At 42.1% G+C, this 20,980-nt stretch overlaps 4 protein-coding genes across 6 annotated transcripts in view; 2 read left to right on the plus strand and 2 right to left on the minus strand.

Moving 5' to 3' along the window:
• The first annotated feature begins 40 nt into the window (after positions 1-40).
• On the plus strand, positions 41-5,142 carry LOC107988830 (uncharacterized). 2 transcript variants are annotated; one of them, XM_017034006.2, is made up of 16 exons: positions 41-185; positions 453-560; positions 1,180-1,255; positions 1,339-1,495; positions 1,583-1,628; positions 1,798-1,856; positions 1,957-1,992; positions 2,616-2,668; positions 2,742-2,874; positions 3,102-3,316; positions 3,391-3,436; positions 3,526-3,591; positions 3,679-3,738; positions 4,300-4,385; positions 4,627-4,721; positions 4,796-5,142. In XM_017034006.2, exons 1-16 carry the CDS (start codon positions 149-151, stop codon positions 4,828-4,830), a joined length of 1,308 nt encoding a protein of 435 aa, XP_016889495.1. In that variant the 5' UTR covers positions 41-148; the 3' UTR covers positions 4,831-5,142. The 2 variants fall into 2 exon arrangements, with proteins under 2 accessions (XP_016889495.1, XP_024913223.1); XM_025057455.1 differs by having other exon boundaries at positions 4,627-5,142.
• On the minus strand, positions 4,914-7,117 carry LOC103382060 (histone H3.3). Its single transcript, XM_008314713.3, has 4 exons — positions 6,946-7,117; positions 6,067-6,200; positions 5,707-5,860; positions 4,914-5,625 (listed from the first exon to the last, which is right to left on the minus strand). Exons 2-4 carry the CDS (start codon positions 6,192-6,194, stop codon positions 5,497-5,499), a joined length of 411 nt encoding a protein of 136 aa, XP_008312935.1. The 5' UTR covers positions 6,195-6,200; positions 6,946-7,117; the 3' UTR covers positions 4,914-5,496.
• A 672-nt stretch (positions 7,118-7,789) lies between these two features.
• On the plus strand, positions 7,790-16,222 carry unk (unk zinc finger). Its single transcript, XM_008314712.3, has 14 exons — positions 7,790-8,253; positions 8,754-8,963; positions 9,989-10,165; positions 10,271-10,404; positions 10,703-10,838; positions 10,931-11,048; positions 11,215-11,299; positions 11,398-11,771; positions 12,155-12,338; positions 12,423-12,524; positions 12,739-12,924; positions 13,012-13,193; positions 13,317-13,577; positions 13,953-16,222. The coding sequence occupies exons 1-14, from the start codon at positions 8,114-8,116 to the stop codon at positions 14,106-14,108; spliced, it is 2,445 nt and encodes an 814-aa protein (XP_008312934.1). The 5' UTR covers positions 7,790-8,113; the 3' UTR covers positions 14,109-16,222.
• The window catches only part of unc13d (unc-13 homolog D (C. elegans)), an 8,705-nt gene continuing 3,803 nt past the window's right edge, over positions 16,079-20,980 (minus strand). Inside the window, exons 15-33 of one of the 2 annotated variants that reach the window (XM_025057451.1) lie at positions 20,751-20,872; positions 20,574-20,664; positions 20,432-20,488; positions 20,238-20,335; positions 20,090-20,141; positions 19,869-19,999; positions 19,644-19,761; positions 19,029-19,181; positions 18,842-18,937; positions 18,552-18,758; positions 18,382-18,456; positions 18,226-18,305; positions 18,028-18,142; positions 17,646-17,717; positions 17,452-17,535; positions 17,248-17,368; positions 17,052-17,175; positions 16,747-16,967; positions 16,079-16,357 (exon numbers count right to left, since the gene is read on the minus strand). In XM_025057451.1, the coding sequence (XP_024913219.1) occupies positions 16,245-16,357; positions 16,747-16,967; positions 17,052-17,175; positions 17,248-17,368; positions 17,452-17,535; positions 17,646-17,717; positions 18,028-18,142; positions 18,226-18,305; positions 18,382-18,456; positions 18,552-18,758; positions 18,842-18,937; positions 19,029-19,181; positions 19,644-19,761; positions 19,869-19,999; positions 20,090-20,141; positions 20,238-20,335; positions 20,432-20,488; positions 20,574-20,664; positions 20,751-20,872 (2,130 nt within the window). In that variant the 3' untranslated portion in view covers positions 16,079-16,244. The remainder of the gene's footprint in view (positions 16,358-16,746; positions 16,968-17,051; positions 17,176-17,247; positions 17,369-17,451; positions 17,536-17,645; positions 17,718-18,027; positions 18,143-18,225; positions 18,306-18,381; positions 18,457-18,551; positions 18,759-18,841; positions 18,938-19,028; positions 19,182-19,643; positions 19,762-19,868; positions 20,000-20,089; positions 20,142-20,237; positions 20,336-20,431; positions 20,489-20,573; positions 20,665-20,750; positions 20,873-20,980) is intronic. The other variant, XM_008314711.3, reaches the window with a different exon arrangement.

A 20,980-nucleotide genomic window follows, 5' to 3' on the forward strand; every position in this document is an offset into this window, starting at 1 on the left:
ACACAAAGCACACGCGCACACAACTGTCTGTTCAGGCATGTTGTGTAGTTAGGCGGACTCACACACTTCCGTGTGTTTGTGTTTTTGTGCGTGTGCGTGCGTGTGAGTGCGCGTGTCAGTAGCAGTAGATCGCAGCTGCTCGGGGAACATGGCTCCTAAACACCCTCTGCTCGGTACACTGAAAGGTAACGATCACCTGAAAACATTGCCGTTATTTATCGTCGTCTCTTTATATTCTCATATCATTGGCCTCGTTCCATTTTTGTTGTACACATTTAAATACGTCTGGTGTCAGGCATCAGACCAGTCCGCTGGTCTCCCGAGTCCTGGTCTCCTGAGTCCTCCGGTCTCCTGACATATGAAGTAGAGCTGATGACAGATGTTCAGTAGTAGTTGTCGCCACTGTTGACGTTGTTGATGTCATTATTGTTGTTCGTGGTCTCCTCCTCCAGTGTGTGTTCTGAACCTTCAGTCTGATGGAGCCTCGGTGACCGACACCAACCCTCATCTCTCCTCCTGCTGTGAGCTGCTGGAGCTGGTGCTCAGGAAGGGGCTCCAACGTCAGTATATCTGTATCCACAGCATTATTACACAGAAACACAGAAAAGCATAAGAACAGTTCTCTGCAGGCATAGGCACTCCGTTGCTAGTCTAAACATAGTGTAGGTCATTAACCCCTGCACAGCTACACCAAAGACACCAGGCATCTACATACACATTAAGGAAACAATATAAAAAACTAAAGTAATTCCATTCACCCGTAGGGGTTTTGGAACCACTGTTTGCAAATGTTAGCAAAACAGTTAAAGGTTCACTAGGGCTGTAGCAAATTGGTCAAATTACAGCCAAATGTACAGTGACTGAAGCTAGTCCAAGACACAAAAACAGGAAAAATGACAAAAACAAAACAAACAAGTTAGAGAAATCTACATTATGTTGCTGCACCACAAGACTACTGCTATGCTACTCTAGCATTTTGCTATGAAAGAGTAGCTTTGAGCTGTGTGAAAACACCTGAAATGCTAAAGATGTAGTCATTAGACATTTGATAGCTACTCGATGGGCCTAAGGTAAAGGATGTCCAAAAATGACTGAAAATTATTTGAAACATTGATGACTATATGAAAACGTTATGAGAGAATATATGTTTATCATTTTTATTTTTGATTTCCCAACCAGAACCAGTTCTCAGTCTGGTGAACAGAGATTACTGGCACTGTTTTGAGCAGCTGCCACACCATGACACCTGTACCAGGTACCATTAACAACAATGAAACACCCTGTCCTGACACTGTAACACCTGCGTAACATTGTGTGTGTGTGTGTGTGTGTGTGTAGACTCTCAGCTCTGTCCTTGGCCGTGGAGCAGACCAGAGGTTGTAAGAAGCTGCTGTCGGCCCAGGGTCGAGGTCGATACCTGCTGAGACTGGCCCTGAGCCGCGGGGCGCTGCCACAGTTCATCAAACACCTGCTGCACACGCCCAGAGTCCTGGAGGTCAGAAATGTTTTACTGACTCTGGAAACATGTTCAAACTTGTCCAAGCGGACAGGCGATGGTTCTTATGGTTCCTCTCTCTTCCAGTGGTACTGCCCGAACTCATCAATCCTCAGAAACGAGGAGTTTGTGGGTAAGTGTTCCTCCATCATTTGAATAATCCTTGTAGCCACTGTTGTTTTTATGCCTCCTAAATGTTGATCCTATTTAGAGGAAAGCAGGCTTACAGCAGATGTCAGGGGAATTAAATTCATTCAGTGTGAAGCTGGTTGTGATATTAACCTCCGATCTCCTTCTTGTAGAACCTTTCATGTCGCTGCTGCTTGTCCTGTCACAGATGGAGTTTCAAATGGACATGGAGGTCGGAGCACAAACCAAACTACTCCTGACAAAAAGAAGAACCTGCTTTTAAATATATATGTACTCTACACTGAAATCAAACTCTTATATTCTTTTCACAGAACTGCAGTTTTTTAGATGAGAGCTGGCTGCTACCGGTAAGAAAGGACAATTATCACTTCACTACTGCAACATCTTTGCTGTATTTTCTCCTTTATGTATTTACACATCAACAAGTGGTGTCAAAGATTGTACATTTTTAATCTGATTAATCATCACAAAGGATAAATCAAGATGAATCGACATTTTTAAAGATGACAAATATGTTTTTCGGCTGGAACAGAAGGTCAAATAACTCAAAAGTCAAAATACAGGAGTTCCTGACACTCATAATTTTCAAATGTCAAATTTGACAGAGCAGGTAATAAGGGCTATTTTTACGAACTAGAGACAAAAACAACCTTTATACACCAAACTCAACTACAGGAAACACTTATCCTGTAATTACTTTATCTTAGGAAGAATAGTACATTGTTCATGTACTGCTAAAAGGTACATTCATCTGCGCAAAGTGCCTCATTTTAGTCTATTTTTGGCAACCTTTTAGCAATTACCGCTTTGGCTAATGGTCAGTGCTTTAGCTCTTTTTTAGCTCTTCTGGACCAGCAGGTAGTCAGCTCTCTGCTCATTTTTAGAGTCTTTGACTTTCAGTGTTCAACTGCAGGGATGGAACTAAACATCTCCTTAATCCAGCTGTTTCCTGTTGCTCCTGCCTCTACAGGTGTGTGACGTGTACGAGGTGGTGCCCTGTCGGGAGGTCGGCGTGGTTCTAAGGTTTGCATCTTTCAGGTAGAGGTCCTAAAATTGTAGTTCCCTCCAGCCTCACACCCCTCTGTCTGTCCCCCAGGTATCTTAGTGGTCGGGTCTTTGTCCTGGAGCTGATGCCTGGCAGTCAGGCCTATGCCGATAAGTTTGTGCTCCCAGGAGACATTATTGATGAAATCAACGGGACGTCGCTGAGGAATTCAAAATGTGGACAAGTGAGTAGATTTAGCTAGAGTTTTGTTTGTTTGCTGCAAAACAAGCCCAGAAACCTCAAACTTGAGGTTGAGACATGCCTTCTGTGCTGTTGTTTATGGAACAGAACACGCTGCTGCCAGTTTGCTGACAGTTGGTCGTCCCACCCTTGAGAACCTGACTGTTTGCAGAGTTCAAAAGAAACACATCACTCTCTAAAATGTTTACTCTTGTGTTCTGACATCCTCAGGCAGGTGTGGTTCTTTCACGGCTCAAGGGCTGCCCACTCTACATCCGTATCCTACGATGGCGAGCCCACGATGGAACCATGTACCGGCCCATTGTCAAACACCTGCGCGCCCTGAGGACAGAAAACCCCACGCTGCAGCTGACCCCTCTTCCCTCTCCACAGTCTGGCCCTCAGGACCTGAAACCATCTACGTCACAGTGCCTTAAAGAAGGAAGGCAAGTTGGATGTTTGCACCTGTCATTTATTATAATCTCCAACAACAGGTTTCTGATCTGTGTTCCTGTTTCAGGATTGTATATATTGTGCAATATTTGGGAAAGGCCAACATTGGAATGGTAAGTATCGCTTTCTTTCACATTTTCACACACGTCTGATGATTTACAGTTGGACTGAGTGTAATAACACTGGATGTCATTGGTTTAAGTTTGGAGGGAAGGAGGTGTTGCACCAGGCAATCACACTGGTGCTGCAAAAGAACTTGCCAAGCAAGGTAATAAAACCACTTATCCTTAACCTCTAAACCCTGTGTGGTTCTTCTACAACATCTGCCTGATTCGTGTTTCCGTCTGTACTGCAGGAAGCGCTCTTGGATTTGAAGGAAACACACGTGACGTGCACAGACAAACACAGCAAAGTGGTGAGTGGATCTACACGTACTGCTCCATTTATTAGGTCATTTATTCTAACCAGCTAATTATTGGAAGTATTTAATCTCCTCCTCACATGGTAGAATTTAAGACCACTTTTGTCCAGCTTTGCTTAGGTGACATGTGAAAGATTTATGGTATTTTTTTTTGAAAATGTTATCTATTATGTATTTTTTGTATTTCTTTTTTGAAGCAAAAATGAAGACACTGGCCTTTGGAATAATATGTGCATGTATATGTACTTGATTTGGAATATAGTGAGCGATCTTTATCTCCACCACTAGATGGTGCCATGTTTTACGAAATTTACTTTGACTCCAAATGGATTTGGTAAACATTTGGTAAACAAGATTGCATTATAGAAGCACATTTGTTTTGACATGGTGGTCATTTATGGGTTTTTTTTTCATGTCATTTATTCAATTAAATTTCAGTCCACATGGAAGTTTCAGAATTATGCAAGCATATGCAGTTCTATTGGCCAACATCCGGTTAGGTTTAGCAACCTGTATTCTTTTGTAAAGGGATGTCCTGTTTGTTCTTTTCTGAAGGAACTGCTGGAGCATCACTATCCAGAGATCTCCTGTGTGGGAAGATACAGTCAACCAGACTACACCATATTTGCCTTCTGTGTGGGGTGAGTGACACATTATCACTTCTAATAAATCATGGGATTAGTGTTAAGAGCAATAAAAAAAACAAAGGTTAATGAAGGACAACAATTCTATCAGCCAGCCTTCACACGCTCGTGTTAATCCAGGCCTGCTGCAGTTTTGGTCACACCCCTTTAGAGACATCACTGATGCAACTCGAAACAGCCCTCTTGTCATTGGCTACATCCAGATGTCATCTAAGCATGTGATTGGCTGTGTTCACAGAGACTGCCCAGAAACTCCTCAGTCATCAGGCTTCAGCTGTGTCGGTTTCCACGCCAGCAACCTGAGAGAGTGTGAAGCCATCGTCTGCCGTATCGGTGAGATTACATTTCCCACTGTTTTTTTGTCGTCTTATCTTCAAATACACATTTTATGTTTTTGTTTCTTACAGCTACAGGTTTCAAGCACACAGAGTGGTTTGTATAACAAAGCTGCTTCATGACCATTGTAATAAATGTAAATAAGACAACACACTGCCTCGCACCATAGTCAGTCACAGTACACAGATCTTGCTACTCATAAAGACCTTTAATAGAAAGACATGTGACAACATTTCATAAATAGTATTAAATGTAGCTGCCAAGATTTTATGTTGGAAAATGCATAAAAAGCAGTCCAGAAAAATACAGAGGGGTCTGTCGTGCCCCTGGTCACACGGCGCAGAACGTCATCTGGTCGTTAAACTCAGCAACACTGCAGTGGGAACCAGTGAGCAGGACATGCTGGCATTTTGTTGGACATGACATGGGTGGAGACACCCTGGACCCCGTGGAAGATGTGAAGAATTCATCCTTGTTTAAAATTACTCCCAGACAGCGGAAGATACCAACACAGAACTCGGGAGGTTTGATGGCTGTTACATGTAGTAATGACCCATGATGGTATACATAGATATTCCTACTGCACAACACTTCCAACTACCCAAAGTGTACTTAGGCTCGTGGAATGGATGTATTGTCTCATTCTAAAATACAATACAAAATTCAAAATTCAAAAAAGAAAAAAAAAAAATTCAAAGAAATAAAAATGTCCACAAAATGGTTAAGTATGATAAATAGGATCATTTGTCATGACATTGCTGCAAACAGCAGCTTAGGCCCTCTCTCCCCTTATCCTGCGGGCAAGCTGGATGTCTTTGGGCATGATGGTGACACGCTTGGCGTGGATGGCGCACAAGTTGGTGTCCTCAAACAGACCCACCAGGTAAGCCTCACTGGCCTCCTACAGAAACAACACAATGTAATTAGGCTCAATTCTCACCACATCGGGAAACAAATAAATTAATTTGCTTGCTTGACTCACCTGAAGAGCTCCAATGGCTGCACTCTGGAAACGCAGATCAGTCTTGAAGTCCTGAGCGATTTCTCTCACAAGACGCTGGAATGGCAGTTTGCGGATGAGAAGCTCAGTGGACTTCTGGTAACGACGGATCTCCCTCAGAGCTACAGTTCCGGGCCTAAACGAAGAAAAAAAAAAAAAAAGCCAAAGATATCACCTACCAAGGTTCCAACACTTAGTCTTTGGACATCAAACTTCGAGTCTTTGATTAAGAAAATAATTCTATATTTTAGAAGCCCTGTTGGTGACATATCTAAACAACCTTGATGTAGTTGTGTAAAATTTGTCGGACATGTATTTAATAACTACAGTTAAGAAACAAACCTGTAACGATGGGGCTTCTTCACTCCTCCGGTGGAGGGAGCGCTCTTCCTGGCTGCCTTGGTAGCGAGCTGCTTCCTCGGAGCCTTTCCTCCGGTAGATTTACGAGCGGTCTGCTTAGTACGAGCCATGTTTCACTAAAGGAAATAAAAGTTCACCTTATAATCAACATAAGCGAATTGTTACTCACAGAACACACGAGTCAGGCAGAGTGAAACAACAACAACCGTCATAAACCGCCATATTAGTAAGCTACATGCTAAGCTAGCATTAGCACAATAATTAGAGTTCCCCTCCCCCCACGCTAGAGCTGTTGCGAGGCGTCAGGTATAACTGCTAGAAAACACAACGAAACGGCCGTTAATGCCGTTTAATGAAATAGACAACGCCATTATTTTTGTCGTGGTGTATAATTTTGTGAATGAACACGTAAGCGTGACAAACGCGCCCCCTACAACTGATTGCACGGAGGGCGTTAAGGCTCGCCGCGCCTGAACCGGTTCAGTCAGTCTTGTCTGTGTTCTTCAACATCGCCATTTTCAGCTTCTTCTCCCTACGGCGAGACGGTCTCGCTCGCCTCAAATTAAGTCAATGTTTACATCGCGACCTCAAGGAAGTGTAAATGTAAAGCCTAGATATTACAACAAGAAAAACGGCGCGCATGTTAATAACCGAGTAGTCCGGCTCTCCATTCTGGTCGAAAAACAGCGTTTTAGCCCTAACCGCCATCACTTACAGCACCTATTGTTCTATTTTTAACCAACCGACAAGTTGTTGTACTCTGGTAACAGCTTTTAAACGGTTACTTTGGTTACACTGACAACTTAAACGAACTGATTCCCTTTTTAAGACAAAGTTACCACCGATTTTCGTCATTTTTACCTTTACAGTCGGTTCAAATCGACCAGCTTATCTGCTTGGACTCCGCTCTGGTTGACCCAGTGAAGACTGTGTGTGCAGGGGGAGGTTCGGGCCGAGTATTTGTACTTTCTCGTGACGTAATGGTTGGAAATACTTCTCTCCAATTGGTGGACTGACAAAGTACAACCAATAAGACTACATTCTAAATAACTACTGGACAATTTATTTCTAATTCGTTATATTCAGCAACATTCGAAAATCTTTCAAATATCTTTGACTTTAATGTTAATGAATATTGCCTTTGTTGGAGGAATTGGCAGTGTTCGCTGTACCGATATTTTGTAATATTGTCTGTAACAATTCTACATGTACATTTACTTTTTTACATTTAAGCTGCTGATGAGTTTATGAGTTCATACATACTTTAGTCGCATTTCAGATGGGTCAACAACAACAAAAGAAAGCTTATGTTTGTGGGTCAACTTAGTATTGAACATGCTACTAAATAAAAAAACTCAGTTCTATGTATATGAATATTTTGAATGTAAAACATAACAAACCTTCATTTTTGTAATGCATAAAACTAAGGTTAATCTCAAATTGTTTTGCACATCTTGTTTCACGAAACTTGTGTGGCTGACCACAATTACACACAAAGACACAGAGCCACCAATTTTCATTTTACACATTCTGTCAAATACTATTGATATTTTTACAAAGTCACTCTTTGTCTGTTATTGTTCATCAAAGAACAAACAGAGGGGATCAGTTTTGGACTGCACTTGTATCTGCCACAAAGCAGAGGGGTAGTTTTAATTTAGTTCCAGTGGTAATCCAATACGACGACTTCTATCTCTAAATGTAAAACTGGGTCATACGTTCAAGTAGATGTACTTTCATAAAGTAATTGATAAAATTATTATTTCTGTTCTCTCAATACAGTGGACAACAAATACATCTAATTTTAAAACTTGTACCAAAATATTAACGTTTTGGACATATGGAATTTGCTATGATGCAACGCCATATCCCATGATCCTCCCTGGCCTTTGCCTGTATCTTCGTTTCTGCTTCCGTTTAACTAGCGCATGCTCATATTGCTGTAGAATGCGGATTTCGAAGCTAACAAAATAGTTAGCATTTTAAGCTAAAAACAAGCTTCTTCTTGTTTGGCTATAAACTGGTTGAAATGTCTAAAACGCATCCCCAGCCCCCTCCGTCGTCGTCAGTGACGTCCAGCGGGCCTCCCTCATCGTCCTCACCCGCAGGGGGTTCGACATCTCCCGCAACTGTGTTGAACGTCCAACCCGAGAAACCTCAACATTACACGTACGTAGCTAGTTAGCGCGATAGGTTGCAATGAACACAGCTTCACGTGCAGTATCTTTGCAGCAAAATTATGCAAAATTATTTTTTCTGTAAAAAACAGTTGTTACGAATATTGAAATTTAGCAGCCGTGCATTCTCAGCGCTATAATGCTTTACATGGACACGATATGGTTATCAGGCCTAGCGTCTACTATTAGCATTAGTTATCCCATAAACCCTGGTACCACAGTATAGTTTTAGTTTGGGGTATATGCAAGACTGCAGTTTTGGCAGTGGATTATACTTAGGTTCCTTTGAAGCCATAACAGAGCGTATGTAAAATAGGTTTAGACACTTATTGGAGACGCATCTAATTAAAATAAGACAATAACGATCAAAACTTTAATTAATTTTGTATTTTCAAAAATGCTTTTAAGCAGAATACACAGAGCATCATGTAAACATACCAGCATAAACAGTATTTACACTCCAATATAACACTTTTTTTTGCCTTGTCCCAGATATCTGAAGGAGTTCAGGACAGAGCAGTGCCCTCTGTTTGTGCAACATAAATGTACACAACACAGGCCCTTCTCGTGTTTTCACTGGCATTTCCTAAACCAGAGGCGCCGCAGACCCATCCGCAAGCGAGATGGGACGTTCAACTACAGCCCAGATGTTTACTGCACCAAATATGATGAGGGAACGGGCACCTGTCCGGAAGGAGACGAGTGAGTTCAACGCACTTTTAAACTCTGCCATACACCATGTGTTACAAAATATTGGGTCCACAACCAATCAATCTAAATTAGTGATCAATCTGTGTACTTTTATTTATTTTGTGAGCAATTCTGATTTTGTATTTGTTTTGTAGATAAGTAATTATGTGATATTGTGGGATAGACAACAGTTGTAATTACAGAATGCAGCTTGTAATAAATTATAATCAAATATGAATTTGAGGCTCCTGAAAAGATGTTACTGTTAAGTTGTTTGGTACATGTGCAGTGAATTTAGTGTTAATGTACAGCAGTGGAAGGAATTAGTTATAAAAAATAAAATAAAAGCCTTTTGAAGGAGCTGCATCAGTTAGATCATTTTCAAATGGTCAGGTCTCTTTTTTAATGGTCAGGACAATCTTTATTGTCTTTGTCTCACCATTTGCGGTTCAGAGTATACGAAATTCAAATTGCTCAAGTAAAGCAAACGACTGTGCAGGGCATTGCACAATAAAGGGTGCTTTACAGATGTGTGAAAGTCTTGAATGTCAGAGTGAGAATACACCTCACATGTGCAATTAGATGCAAGGACAAAGATCACATAAAAACACTTCTGTTGCGTAATCTTGAGTGTGCATTAGCACATGAGAATAATGCATCGCCCGAGGCTGCAAAAGGGATGTAAATGCAAATTATGTCTTTTACATGTGCTATTGGCAGCTTTGCAGGACACAATGCATAACTGTTCCTGTTTCACCCTTGGTTGCAATTTGGCTTGTTAATATTTGTTACAGTTTTTTTTATAACTTCAAACTCACATTTAATAATGCAAAGCCAATATGATGTTTCAGTCTTTCAGGCTGTGCCACCATACTTTCTGAAATATGATTTTTATTTGTAAAGCTGCACACATATTTGCCTTATTTTTGGAGCTATCTATGCAGTTGATGTATTTTTATACGTATACTTGTACAAATTATATGTTGAAAGTTGTATCGTCATTGGCTGTTTTCTTATAATGTTTCTCTGTGTTCCAGATGTCCATTTCTACACAGGACAGCTGGTGACACGGAGCGCAGATACCATCTTCGCTATTATAAGACAGGATCCTGTATCCATGAAACTGATTCAAAAGGAAACTGCAGCAAAAATGGCTCCCACTGTGCCTTTGCGCACGGATCACATGACTTGCGCAGCCCGGTTTATGATATCAGGTACCTGAAAGAATCAGAACTTGACATGTATTTGTTTTCCCCTGCATGATTGTTTCCTTGAGCTGTTTTTGTGAGGTTTTCATTTCTATTTCATGGATTTTACAGAGAGGTGCAAGTGATGGATTCACAAGGAGGCTCAGGATCCTCGGAAGGAGGAGGAGGAGGAGACAGTCAGTCGGGACAAGCAGCAAGTACAGCTCTTATAGAGAAGATCTTGAGCGAGGAACCACGTTGGCAAGGTAAACACAGGGTCATGTTCCTGTTGAAATACATAAGCTTCCTCTCGAAAATGAGGTGGAACGAGTTTAAAAACAACAGTTTTCTTTATGTTTACTTGAAAACTCTGTTGGACAGGGGTTTGCATCTTTCAGCTTTAAGTCTAAGTGCTTTAAGTTCACTCACACTTTGTGTTTCACAATATATTGACAAAATATTTATACTGTTCTATTGTGTTCTCGATATGCAGTACACATGATGATGCATGTTTTGGGTGCCTCTAATCAGAAATGTTTTTCTGTGTGTGTTCTGATTCTTTAGATAACAATTATGTGCTGTCACACTACAAGACAGAGCTTTGTAAGAAACCGCCGCGTCTTTGTCGTCAAGGTTACGCCTGTCCATACTATCACAACAGTAAAGACAGGAGACGCAGCCCACACAAGCACAAATACAGGTGCTCTTTTTTCATATCGTGTGAAAAATTACATGTTGATCTTTTGAAAATGTTTTACTCACTTGATTCATTTGTGACCTTTTCTTCTTTAGAGCTCTGCCCTGTCCGGTGGTTAAACAGAGCGAGGAGTGGGGGGACCCCAGCAAGTGTGAGGGAGCGGAGGGATGTCAGTATTGTCACACGAGAACAGAGCAGCAGTTCCACCCAGAGGTTTGTGCTTTCACATCAGTCACTTAGTGAAAGTTGAGGTTTCTGTCTTTACCTTACTGTACGGGCTAACATCAGGAAACAAGGCAGCGTTTGGTTGGGGACCTCAACTTGTCATGGAAAAACGACTGTATTGGGGAAATAACCTGATCCGTTTATTCCTTTATAGATCTACAAATCTACAAAGTGTAATGACATGCAGCAGAGTGGCAGCTGCCCCAGGGGACCCTTTTGTGCCTTTGCTCATATTGAAAGTAGGTTTCCACAATGCACCGCATCGTTTTCTTTCACACGATCTGCAACAGTATAGATTGTAATTCTGCAACGCATTTCTCTCTTTAAACAACTCCAGAGCCTTTCGTTGCTGAAGAACCATCTGTTCCCAACCCCAACTCCCCACCTACACCCAGACCTCCAGACCCTCTCTCAGGACAGGAGGTGTCTTCAAGCCCCAGTGGACCCAGCTTAGGGCCAGGAGGGTCTGGTTCCATTTCGGATCTCTTTTCTCCATCTGTTGGGTCATGTGTAGCAGAGCAGCAAGGCCTGCTGGGTAATGTTCTGTCATTGTGTGAAGATTCAAATGGAGCAGCTGAGCCGCTGTCTCCGTGGGCAGGAGAGGGGGGCTACTGCAGAGCTCCTGGGTTTGAGAGGGAAGACCACAATAAACAGAGGAGTTTTGCTCTTGAGCAGCGCAGCAGAGAAATGTCATCAATGCAGAGCAAACAGGTACAAATGTAACAACTAATTTTACACATGATAATGAAAAAAAACATTACAATGTTATTTTTTTGTTTACATGGGCTTTTTTCTAAATCTAGTCTAAATCTGAGTCCACAAACAAATCCAAACCAACCTTTTGGCTAAAATTGCTCATGTCTTGAATTGGGAAACTACAAAACAAAACAAAAATTCATTTTTTTCTGTTGCCTTAATGCCATTATTGTCCATTAACAGGAATGATTTAGCTTACTTGCTAACAGCCAAATGGGAGAGACCCCTGCATAAAGAACCAAAAGTTAAAAAATGTTCCCTCTAAAACTACTTTCTCTTCCCAGGAATCTTTACAACTAAAGGAACATTTCCTCTAATCGCCTCTATGTTTTTCTCAGGACTTGTTGGTGTTTTTACCAGTGGGCAGTCCTCTGAGTTTGTCGTCCAGCATCCCCTCCAGTCTGGCCGCCACCCCTCCCAGCCCTGCTCCTCTTGGACACTTGGGGTCCAGCATCTCGTCAGGCATGAACGCGAACGCTCTGCCTTTTTACCCAACCAGTGAGACGGTGGAGTCAGTAGTTGGTAAATCCTCAGGATTTAATAGAAGAACTCAGTGAATCCATGTGATATGTTCAGTCAATATTTTAAATCTGGTTTTATCTACAGAATCAGCCCTGGATGACCTGGACCTGAATGATTTTGGAGTGTCAGCGTTAGAGAGGAGTTTGGAGAGCACCTCTGGTCTTCCCAGTGTGGGAGTAATGCTGGGTATTATGGAAAAACACTTCAAAAAATGCTGAAAATAAGTAAAATGATAATTAGAAGTTGTTGGAAAATAGCAAACAATTAGTCAGAAATATAGACTACTGGATATTAAAACCCCTCCGAAAAAGATTAAAAATATACCTGAAAACACGCGCACACACACCCATACACACGCACAGTCCGTTAAAAGCAACTCCACATTTGTTTGTGATTGCAGGAGGCAGCCAGTTTCAGAGTTCTGCTCCTGTCAACATCCCAGGATCCTTCAGCAGCTCAGCTCCCTTCAGCTCACCTTCACCCTCTCCTCCCATCAGGCCACACACATCTCCGTTCTTCTCTGCTCACCTGTCCCAGCCTGGCCAATCAGAGGGCAGCTTCTTAGGTCCATCTCACAGCTCTTTAGGTTTGTGAGTGTTTCTTTTTTTTGGTAACATCAGATCAAAAAGTGAGAATTTGTGTGTATTCGTGGTGTTTATTCTGCTATCTCCAGGTTTGAATGGTATGAGCACTAATATCTGGGAGCACTTTCCATCAGGGCAGGGGTCTCCAGGGACCCCTCCTGCTCTGCTCCCAGCAGGCTCTGGTGCAGAGTCCTCCAGGCTCAAACAGGAGCTGGAGGAGGCTCACAGGACTCTGAAGCAGTGGGGGCACAGCTGGAGACACACAGCTCAGGTAGGTCGATCGTAGGGGAAGTGTGAGATTTTCTATGAGGTATACCATAGTTTTTAGTTTTATTTGGAATATGAATTCCATATGAATATGGATGAATGACAGTTTTAACTTTCTTCCTGTCAGTCATGGGCTGCAGTCAAGGCTGACGCAGAGGAGTCCAGAGCCCACGCAGCACGAGTAGCCATGGAAGCAGAGAGAGCCAGGCAGGCTGAGGAGGAGGCACAGAGACAGGTCACCCTCATGCAGGAGGCGCTGGAGAGCTTAAGGAGTGGTGACAACCCCCATCTAGAACTGCATCAGCTGCAGCTCCTGCACAGACTGCCCATGGAGTCAGTGCTGAGTTTACAGGCTCAGCTCTGCAGCTGTTTACGTGCTGTAGAACAGGTATAATGACGTTAATCACGCTGCAAAATTACAACATGGGAAGAAGGTTGATTGAGTCAAAATAACACTGGCATTAGCTTGACTCAATACACATTATTTTCTTGTAATTTTTGTCACTATGGGAAGCATTTATTTTCCGAGTTCCAAGTTGGTCGTCTGTAATGGTGATTTGCTGGTTTTGTACATGATTATACGTGTGTTTATGTTTTACATTAAGAGATATTTTTATTCATGTTATTGCAATATGATCTCTAACATATTTATGTTATTATTTATGTAATATTTTCTAATTGCTATTTGATATTTTTCTATTCAATATGTTTCTCTTTTATTTAATCCCATTCTATTCCATTCTTTTCCATGTGTGTCCTGTAGGTGGTGTACAGGAAACAGAGACAGTGCTGTGTGACGTGTGGCGAGTCCGGCTCATCGTCCCTGCCCTGCGGCCACGGACTACAATGCGAGAGCTGCTCCACCTCCCCAGAGTGCCCACTCTGCTCAGAACAGTCTCTGGACCAGCAGCTCTCTTGACGCCACAGCACGGTCAGACCACAGCAGATCACTTCTCACTCAGTCCTGATTCCTCAGATACCAGCCTCCAACCTCAGCCACCATCAGCCACAGTTGCATTGATGTAGTTTTAAGGTATGGACACGAGTCGTTCGCCGGTCTGGTTTTTGTACCCTTCTTAGACGACCTTTTCTGATACATGACTGGCTTTTGAGCTCTGGTCACAAAATAAAAGCTCTCCATATGGGATTTAGGATTTTTAATGGTTCCAGTATTACTTACTTAGAGCACTAGTCCATTTCACTAGTTATGGTTCTCGACCAGCAGCACTGTTCTTAACCCGTGTCTCAGAATTCTGAAAGTTACTTTAAGGCCTGCTCTTAGTTTCTCACTAAAATCTCGAACGTATTTCTGTATATGTTTTACAACATAAACATAATCACTTTTCTCACCGTCTGGACAGTTTCAGTAGGATATTCACTGTTCAACCAAGGTCAAAGTCATTTCTTAGTATTTTCTGATATCTAGAAATTATAAAATGCCTGTGTATATGTATACATATATGTGGGTATATACATATATATGTGTGTATAGATATATATATATATAAAGATATATAAATACACACACATATATACATACATATATGCATTGATTTCCCCACTGGTAACAAGCATGTAGCTCTGTGTTTCCACTTGTTTTCTGTTTTCAGAAAGGGGAAGACCAATGTTTATCTGAGGTTCAGGCAGTATGTCTGTCTTTATTCTACATGTTGGGTGCTCAAAGGGTTGTAATTACGCTGGTTTTAGAAGAACCTAAATGGAAATATGTCGCAACTTTTTACATTACAAAAAATGACGTTTCATTATCTCAATCCCTACTTTGAAAAAGTAAATATTTATTATGTGACAGTTTCACTGATGAAAAAACAGATGGTTTAGCTGAAAAGATTGTGTGTATGTCTGGATAATTTGTTTGATTGACACATGGAAAACAGTCATCAGGTCTTCAGTGATTCTGAAGGCTTTGGGAAAGCCTGTCTTAAGTGAAAATGAAACCTGGCTCCTATTGGGTAGCCCAGCTGTCAATCACAGAGCCCAATCATTGTCTCCATCTTTTTCATTCTTCATTCTTACAAGACTGATATCAGGCTCCAGTAGAGATAACATGAAACTGGTCGACAGTGACATAGTCTTGCTTTAACACATAATAAATGATTCTATAGTTATAATAAGTGCTTTAATTTTGAAAGAGAACTTTATGTTTTTTGTGTTTGGCGAGACCACAACAAAACCAAAAACTGTCAACCCTGCATGTTTATTCTAAGTGTAAAACTATCAACCCTTCTGATTGAAAACAGTATAAGGGAATATTATTTACTTTAACTTTACATTTATCTTAACAAACACTTGGAGACCACACCAGTCTGCTGGTAACGCTCGTCTAGAATACAATGATTTTTTTTTAAAAAATAACACAAAAAAAACTTTCGAGCTAAATATACTTATTTAAAATAGCTTTTTTTCATAATGAAACAATATTTAAAACAACATATTAAGATTTGTTTCTTTCCAACAAATGGCCTCATTTAAGAACAAAACTCTCAGGTTTTCTCCAGTTTTCTCCCACAAACTGGACAATGTAAGCATGTTATAGTACAATCAAGGCAAATGTACTCGGTTCACACGAGTAGTCTCTGAAGAAACATTACGTTGTTTATTTTCTTTATACTACGCTTTATTTTAGCTTTAGATAAACCTGGGCCCCTTTGCTATGTTTAAAATCAGTTTATTTTATTTTAAAATTGTTTATTTGTAGTCATTTTTTTTGACATTTCACAATGTGTCAAAAGTAGTCTAACATATATATATATATATATATTATATCTCTACCCATAGTTCAGTAATTTCATTCTTATGGTTGCACTGATTAGACAGAACATCAGGAAGCAGACAGAACCAACATGTTCATGTTCACTGTGATCGATTCTACACACAAACACACACACACACACACACACATACACACACACAAACAACTCATCTTACACAGTGTTTCCTTCTAAGTGGACTTTCTTGTTTGCGTCTTTGTTTTTGGTACAGATCATTAAAACAAATTGTATATTTTTGGATTAAGGACTTTGTCTCTCTGTGTCTGTCACTGCTTCAAACTTTCCAGCGACTGCTTTTCTCTCTGTCTTCGCTTCTTCACGAAGGCCTGGGCTTCTCGCTCTCCTTTCCTGGAGTCCAGGAGACTCAGAATACTGTCCTCTGAGAAGAAAAACGAAAATCAGTTCTCATATCAAATAATGAGTTTACAATACTTCTTTTGTCAAGGTTGACATTTTAAAAGTGCTGGGATAATGTTCTACAGATCATAGGATGAGAATTAGCCATGTTCGGACAAATTCCTAGACTTTAATCCAAAAATAAGTCTTGGTAAAGTTTGTCGACCACTGCTAACATGAGTTTTGAGTTAAATGAAACGTGAAAAGTTCACTGAGAAAATATAGGAGAGTAGTTGACAATGAGCTGAAATCTGTCAAAAACATAAGTATTAGTCAGAATAACTACTAAAACCATCAACTTCAAGCCAAGGTCCGAGGGCAGTAAAGTTCTCGAAGCTGTGGCGTATCAAACCCCAAAATCATGGATCTCACCATTAGGCTTTGGATGCATCAGAGGAAGCCGTATCTGGGCAGGAGGCTTGTCTGGTGTCACTGTGAGTCCATCATCTTCCTTTGCTCCACCAACTCCTGGTATCGCCTTGAGACTCAAGAAGGCTTCTCCTTGAAAGTCATCTGACCTCAAGATGTCGTGGTCTAGAACCGTTACCACCAGACAAGCCCCCGGGGTCTGACACTGATCCAGAGACACCAGACTGTGAAAGAAAACATGGAGGTTACAGGACTCGTCCGAGAAAAAACATGAGAAAAATGAAAAATTTGAAAGAAGGACAACTAACAATTCAAAGGCTTCGTCAAAGAGGGGATTAAGATCACATGGTTTGATCTGAGTGCTGCGAGTTTCTACTTCAGGAAAGATGTGCTGAGGCTCCAGACACAGCTGCACGAAGGGGTCACTGAAACCTGCGAATCACTCCCAGATTAATATTCTTTTATTTGAAGAATCCACATTGTTGTGGTTTGGTGTGTTTGTACCGTTATAGTCCATGGGTAAGAGGTTCACTGCGTTCAGAACCTCAACCCGAAGTCTTTGGTCCGACCTCCTGTAGGATGTGAGGAGAGTGACTGCACCATATTTCTCTCCGCTGAACACATTCTGTTGTGTGTGTGGTAGAAAACAGGGTGTTTGGACAATGAAGAGCATGATGGGACATCTTTGGAGTCCGGTGACTATCCTACCTGCTCCTTTATTTTTCTGTCGTAGAACTTCTGAATGAGCTCCTGGCTGCTCAGTGAGTGGTGGGTCAGGTGGGCTTTGAGAGTCTGGATGGACGGCAGAGACCATTGACTGGATTGTTGAGGCTGTCTTGACATTGAATGTCTATGCTTAAGGAGAAGTATACAGTTTCTGTGCTTTGTTTACAATGTCTCACCTTATACTCTTCAGAGTGAAGGGAGGTCAGTGGAAGCCCACTCCCCTCTGCATGGAAACACTGCTCTAGACACTGACATACAAAACAACAAAAGGCCCCTTAAATATAGTTCATGGACATATAATGAACAGAATGTGCACAGTGAAGTCCCTAAAGGGGGGACATATAATGAACAGAATGTGCACAGTTCCCTAAAGGGGAAACAAAGCGACCCCCCTGACCCCAGTGGCTGCAAAAGGATATGGAGTTGGAGTTCAATGTCTCAAGATCAGACTGGAGTACAACTTAAATCAAAACTCCGACCTTCTCATCAAAGGACAACCCTCACACCCAGTGCTTCGAACACCGTCCTCATATAGGACACGATGGGTGAAGGACCAACCTGCAGTGTGTACAGCAGCCTCTGGCAGAACACCATGAATCCTTCCTGATGTGAATCCTGCTTGGTCACTTGCTGGAAGATCTTCACCGAGTTGTTCCACAAGGGAGTCAGGAGGCTAGGTAAGAGGAAGGAGTTTCATAAACAGACAACATATTGAAGACAACCACAGGGAACCATCACAATGAAGGACACACCTACCTATTAAAGTTCTCCTGAACCAGGTTTTCATTCATGTATTTTAATTCTTGCTCCAGGTATTGCATCAGCGGAGCTGCAGCCTGAAACAAAAATACGTCTGGATTGGAACTAAACACCACAGGCATCAGTGTCAGTGTCTAGACAACAGTGACTTACGTCCTCCGTGGACTTGGACGGAATCCTTCGTCGTGTTGACATGCTTCTAACGTAATTCTCAATGTCTGTGTTCAGCTTAAAGAAACAGAGTTAACGATGATAGTGAAGTGTCAGTGCCTAATACTAATACTACTACTACTGCAAATACTTTGATGACAGCGTGAGCACACCTTTTTCCCGAGAGTGTCCAGTGCAGAGTGGATCTCTCGCCTGAGGATGCTCTGGGTTTGCTCAAGCTGCGAAGGCAGAGTGTTGTTAAACTGGCTTTCGCCGATGACGTTCTGAGTCCGATCACGGAGCCCAGCCCAGTTCAGCTGTGTGGGGAGTTTGGTCAGGACTGATCTGAGGTGCTCCAGGTCGTTCACTACCACACACAACTGCAAAGTCACATCAACAGTTGTAATTATGCTGTACTTGGTTAGTATTTGGTACAGTAAATGCCTTCTGGGTCTGTGCTCACCATGTTGATGGCACTGCCAGGGTCAGAGTTCTCTGACAGCACCCTCACCCTCTCCTTCAGGGTGTGACAGTAGTTCACCACTATCTTACACACATCCTGAAAACACAGAGAGCACCATGGGTAATTCCTGGTTTTCACAGTGGGATGCAGCATCTGACTGAAACCACATGATGTCACTAAACTGTACCTCAGTGAGTTTAACCATGAGCATGAAGGCTTCCTCAGGGTCTGGCCATGACAGCTGCTCCCACAGCCTGCAGATGGGCTGGATACACGCCAACAGGTCGACGGCAGAGGAACTGTGTTTGATTGTAATGGAGCCGCACTGCAGAGGCTGGAGCTGAGAGGAGTTTAGAAGATACAGGACGATGTAGTGACCACTATTGGTCCGATAATCTCTGACAGAAATGTAACGATACAGTTGCTAGAAGTTGTTGGGGATCCACACCATTCCACTTTCTGCCTTGGACCTGGCTCTGTAATCATCACTCCAAGCCTTTTTAAATGGTATAAATGTTTTTGCAAAGTTTGCTAAAAAGTGAGATCCATACGACCCACTTAGTGGCCACAGGGCTGCCATGCTGTATTCAAAATAGTCACAACTAGGGCCAGTGTTGGCTATACAAATTAACAATGACATGGTGATAGTAACACCATATGTTTGTCCCACATTTATTTGAAACGATGTGGCCTGCTGGAATGGTAATGATGTAGATGTTGGTTTGGTCTCAGCAATAGAAGCACATGTGGACTGTGTGCAATCAGCTATTTAAAGAAATGCAAATCATTATTATCACAGTACCTGGTCCACCTGTACAGCCCGCTCCACGCGGTCTTGAGTTGTGCTGAAAACCTTGTTCAGCCAGTATGGCAAAGCCTCCCTGAAGCCCTCGTGATAGTTTGTCAGTTTTAGGAATCCCCTGAAAGAACAGGAACATTTGGGCTGGTTTGTGCACGAGCTCACAGGGTTAGTTTATGACACCTTAGGAGAACACTTCATGCAGAGGACATTTCTTTGTGTTCTGACCTTCTCTGTAAAAAGGCCTTCTCCTTGAGGATGGCCTGCAGACTCTGGTACACCGGGAACAGACTGTTTGCCAGAGGCTGCTCCATCTGACCCTCCATCTTTGATAAGATTTCCTTGACTTCGTTTGCCAACTGTTTGTGAGGAGCAGGAGAACATATAGGACGGGTCTGTCAGGTATTGTACTGCCAACAAAATAGTGAAGACTTTCTGAGAAAACTTACCAGGGAGTCAAAAGTCTGATAGACGACAGTGAAGACGTCCACCTGGACAGCACTGATGACGTGACATAAACATCAGCATCACAACAACAGCTAACATTTTCCTGTCAGGGCAGCCATTAATTACAGATAAACGGCTCACAGCTCAGACCTTACGAATACTCTGTTCCAGACGTCCTTGTTGTGAATAATGTCTTGCTGCACCTCCCCAATCAACCTGGAGAGGGCGTCCACAGTCTCGGACAGGTCCTTTACAGCAGCAAAAGTGAAAGATGACCTGGCATTAGGTTAACAAAAAAGAATGGAGAGGTACCGACACCAGCCACGGTGTGGGGACTTTCATACCTGAGTCATTGGTTGATGCAAACCCTTTTTAACAGCAAACCAGTTCTGTGTACCTGTCTGAAAGATAACATCATTAGCTGAATGTAGGTGACTTCTACTGCATATACGGTACATGCATAACGTTTGTAGTACAAGGCTGGACCTGTATGGCGTCACTGATCTCCTCCTGCAACTCGAACTGAGCTGGGTTTAGTTTCTGAAACGCTTGAGTCTTACAGATCTGGACCAGGATCCTGGAAAGACAAAAAAAAAAGATCCAAGTTGTTCATTTCTGCTCACAGTTAGACAGCAGTTACATACATGTATTTTCAGGCTGTACCTGAGCAGTGTGTGTAGTTTGGGAGTAGCAGTGGTAACTGGAGGATAGATGTCTCTATACTTGGTCACAAGAAACAGGCCGTACTGCAGGAAACCATGAAGAGAGTCTCCAAGTTCCTGTTTCTGTAATCACAGTTCAGTGGTTACCTCGATAAGTACACAGTCATGGTGACAGTGCTGTCATTTGTTAAAAAACATTCACGCAATTTCAATTTTCACTTCATACAGTAC

The sequence above is a fragment of the Cynoglossus semilaevis genome, chromosome 8 (genome assembly GCF_000523025.1).
Source record: "Cynoglossus semilaevis isolate Cse_v1.0 chromosome 8, Cse_v1.0, whole genome shotgun sequence".
In the NCBI taxonomy this organism is placed as follows: Eukaryota; Metazoa; Chordata; class Actinopteri; order Pleuronectiformes; family Cynoglossidae; genus Cynoglossus; species Cynoglossus semilaevis.